The sequence below is a fragment of the Rhinolophus hipposideros genome (assembly GCF_964194185.1).
Source record: "Rhinolophus hipposideros genome assembly, contig: SUPER_9_unloc_4, whole genome shotgun sequence".
Taxonomy (NCBI): domain Eukaryota; kingdom Metazoa; phylum Chordata; class Mammalia; order Chiroptera; family Rhinolophidae; genus Rhinolophus; species Rhinolophus hipposideros.
In genome coordinates this window covers 232559-233764 of record NW_027669494.1, presented here as the reverse complement: position 1 = coordinate 233764, position 1206 = coordinate 232559, and the positions used below count along the sequence as shown (strand labels likewise).

The following is a 1206-nucleotide window of genomic DNA, read 5'->3' as shown; positions in this document are numbered from 1 at the left end:
TATTTTTAATTTATACAATAGTTGCTTCTGTCAACTCAGGGACCATGCCATCATAGCTTTCAAAGGAGATCACCCTGAAGATCGATTGGCTATGCCTTAAAGTTGCAGGTGCATACAGGAGACTGAGGACAATGGTGAAAACTGTAGTTACTGAACCCAAATGTTACTCAGAGACGTCAACTGACAATCACGGCTGAATTCTGAATAAGGGCAGCTATTTCACTGTAGATCACACCACATGTCCTGCAAACTCCGCAGTCGAGTAGACGGCGTTTGTATCGCCTAGGATATGGGGCAAATCCTGTCCAGGAGAGCCATTTTTGAATGCTATTGTATGTTACATGCGGAACAGCATGGGTCGTCTTTGTCAGGCTGCGCGGCATAGTTCATTTGCCTCACAATTTCTGCAAAGAGTTCATCCACCATTGTTTTACTTTTAGCAGAAGTCTCCATACAGGGGCAGCCCCACTCTTCAGCAAGGGCTCGGCCTTCATTGGATGACACTTCTCTCTCACTTTCCAGGTCCACTTTGTTCCCAACCAAGATGACTGGCACTTTCTCATACCGCTTCACGCGGATGATCCGGTCCCGCATGGGCTTGATGTCCTGGAAGCTCTGCTGGTTGACGAGGCTGTAGACGAGGATGAAGCCCTGGCCGTTCTTGATGTACAGGTCCCGCATGGACGCGAACTGCTCCGTGCCCGCCGTGTCCAGGATCTCCAGCACCGACGACGACGAGTCCACCTCGATCTCCTTGCGGTAGAAGTCCTCGATGGTGGGGTCGTATTTCTCGATGAAGGTGCCGGTCACGAACTGCACGGTCAGGGCGGATTGGCCGACCCCGCCCGAGCCCAGCACCACCACTTTGTACTCGCGCATCGTCCCTCCGCGGCCGCCCGCGACATAGACCTACGCCCGCCGCGCCGAGCTCCCGGACCCTGCCCCGGCGGCCGGCACCGCTGCCTGCCGCGGCCGCCCCCACCTCACAGCTGTCGCGGCCCCCCGGGCGCCGGCGGAAGGAGCGGCGGCCCAAGACATGGACCGATCCCGGCGGCAATGCGCCCCGCGGGGGCCGGCAGGAACTAAGGGCGAGCAGCGAACGCGAGCCGCCCGAGCCGCCCGAGCCCCCCGAGCCGCCCGAGCCGCCCGAGCCCCCCGAGCCGCCCGAGCCCCCCGAGCCGCCCGAGCCGCCCGAGCCCCCCGAGC

The 1206-nt window shown here is 59.9% G+C and overlaps 1 protein-coding gene across 1 annotated transcript; it reads right to left on the bottom strand.

Annotated features, from left to right (window-relative positions):
• Nucleotides 1-219: 219 nt before the first annotated feature.
• On the bottom strand, nucleotides 220-879 carry LOC308502958 (ras-related protein Rap-2a-like; the record flags this gene model as incomplete). Its single annotated transcript, XM_081080767.1, has 1 exon — nucleotides 220-879. One exon carries the CDS (start codon nucleotides 877-879, stop codon nucleotides 328-330), a length of 552 nt encoding a protein of 183 aa, XP_080936893.1. The 3' UTR covers nucleotides 220-327.
• Nucleotides 880-1206: the final 327 nt, after the last annotated feature.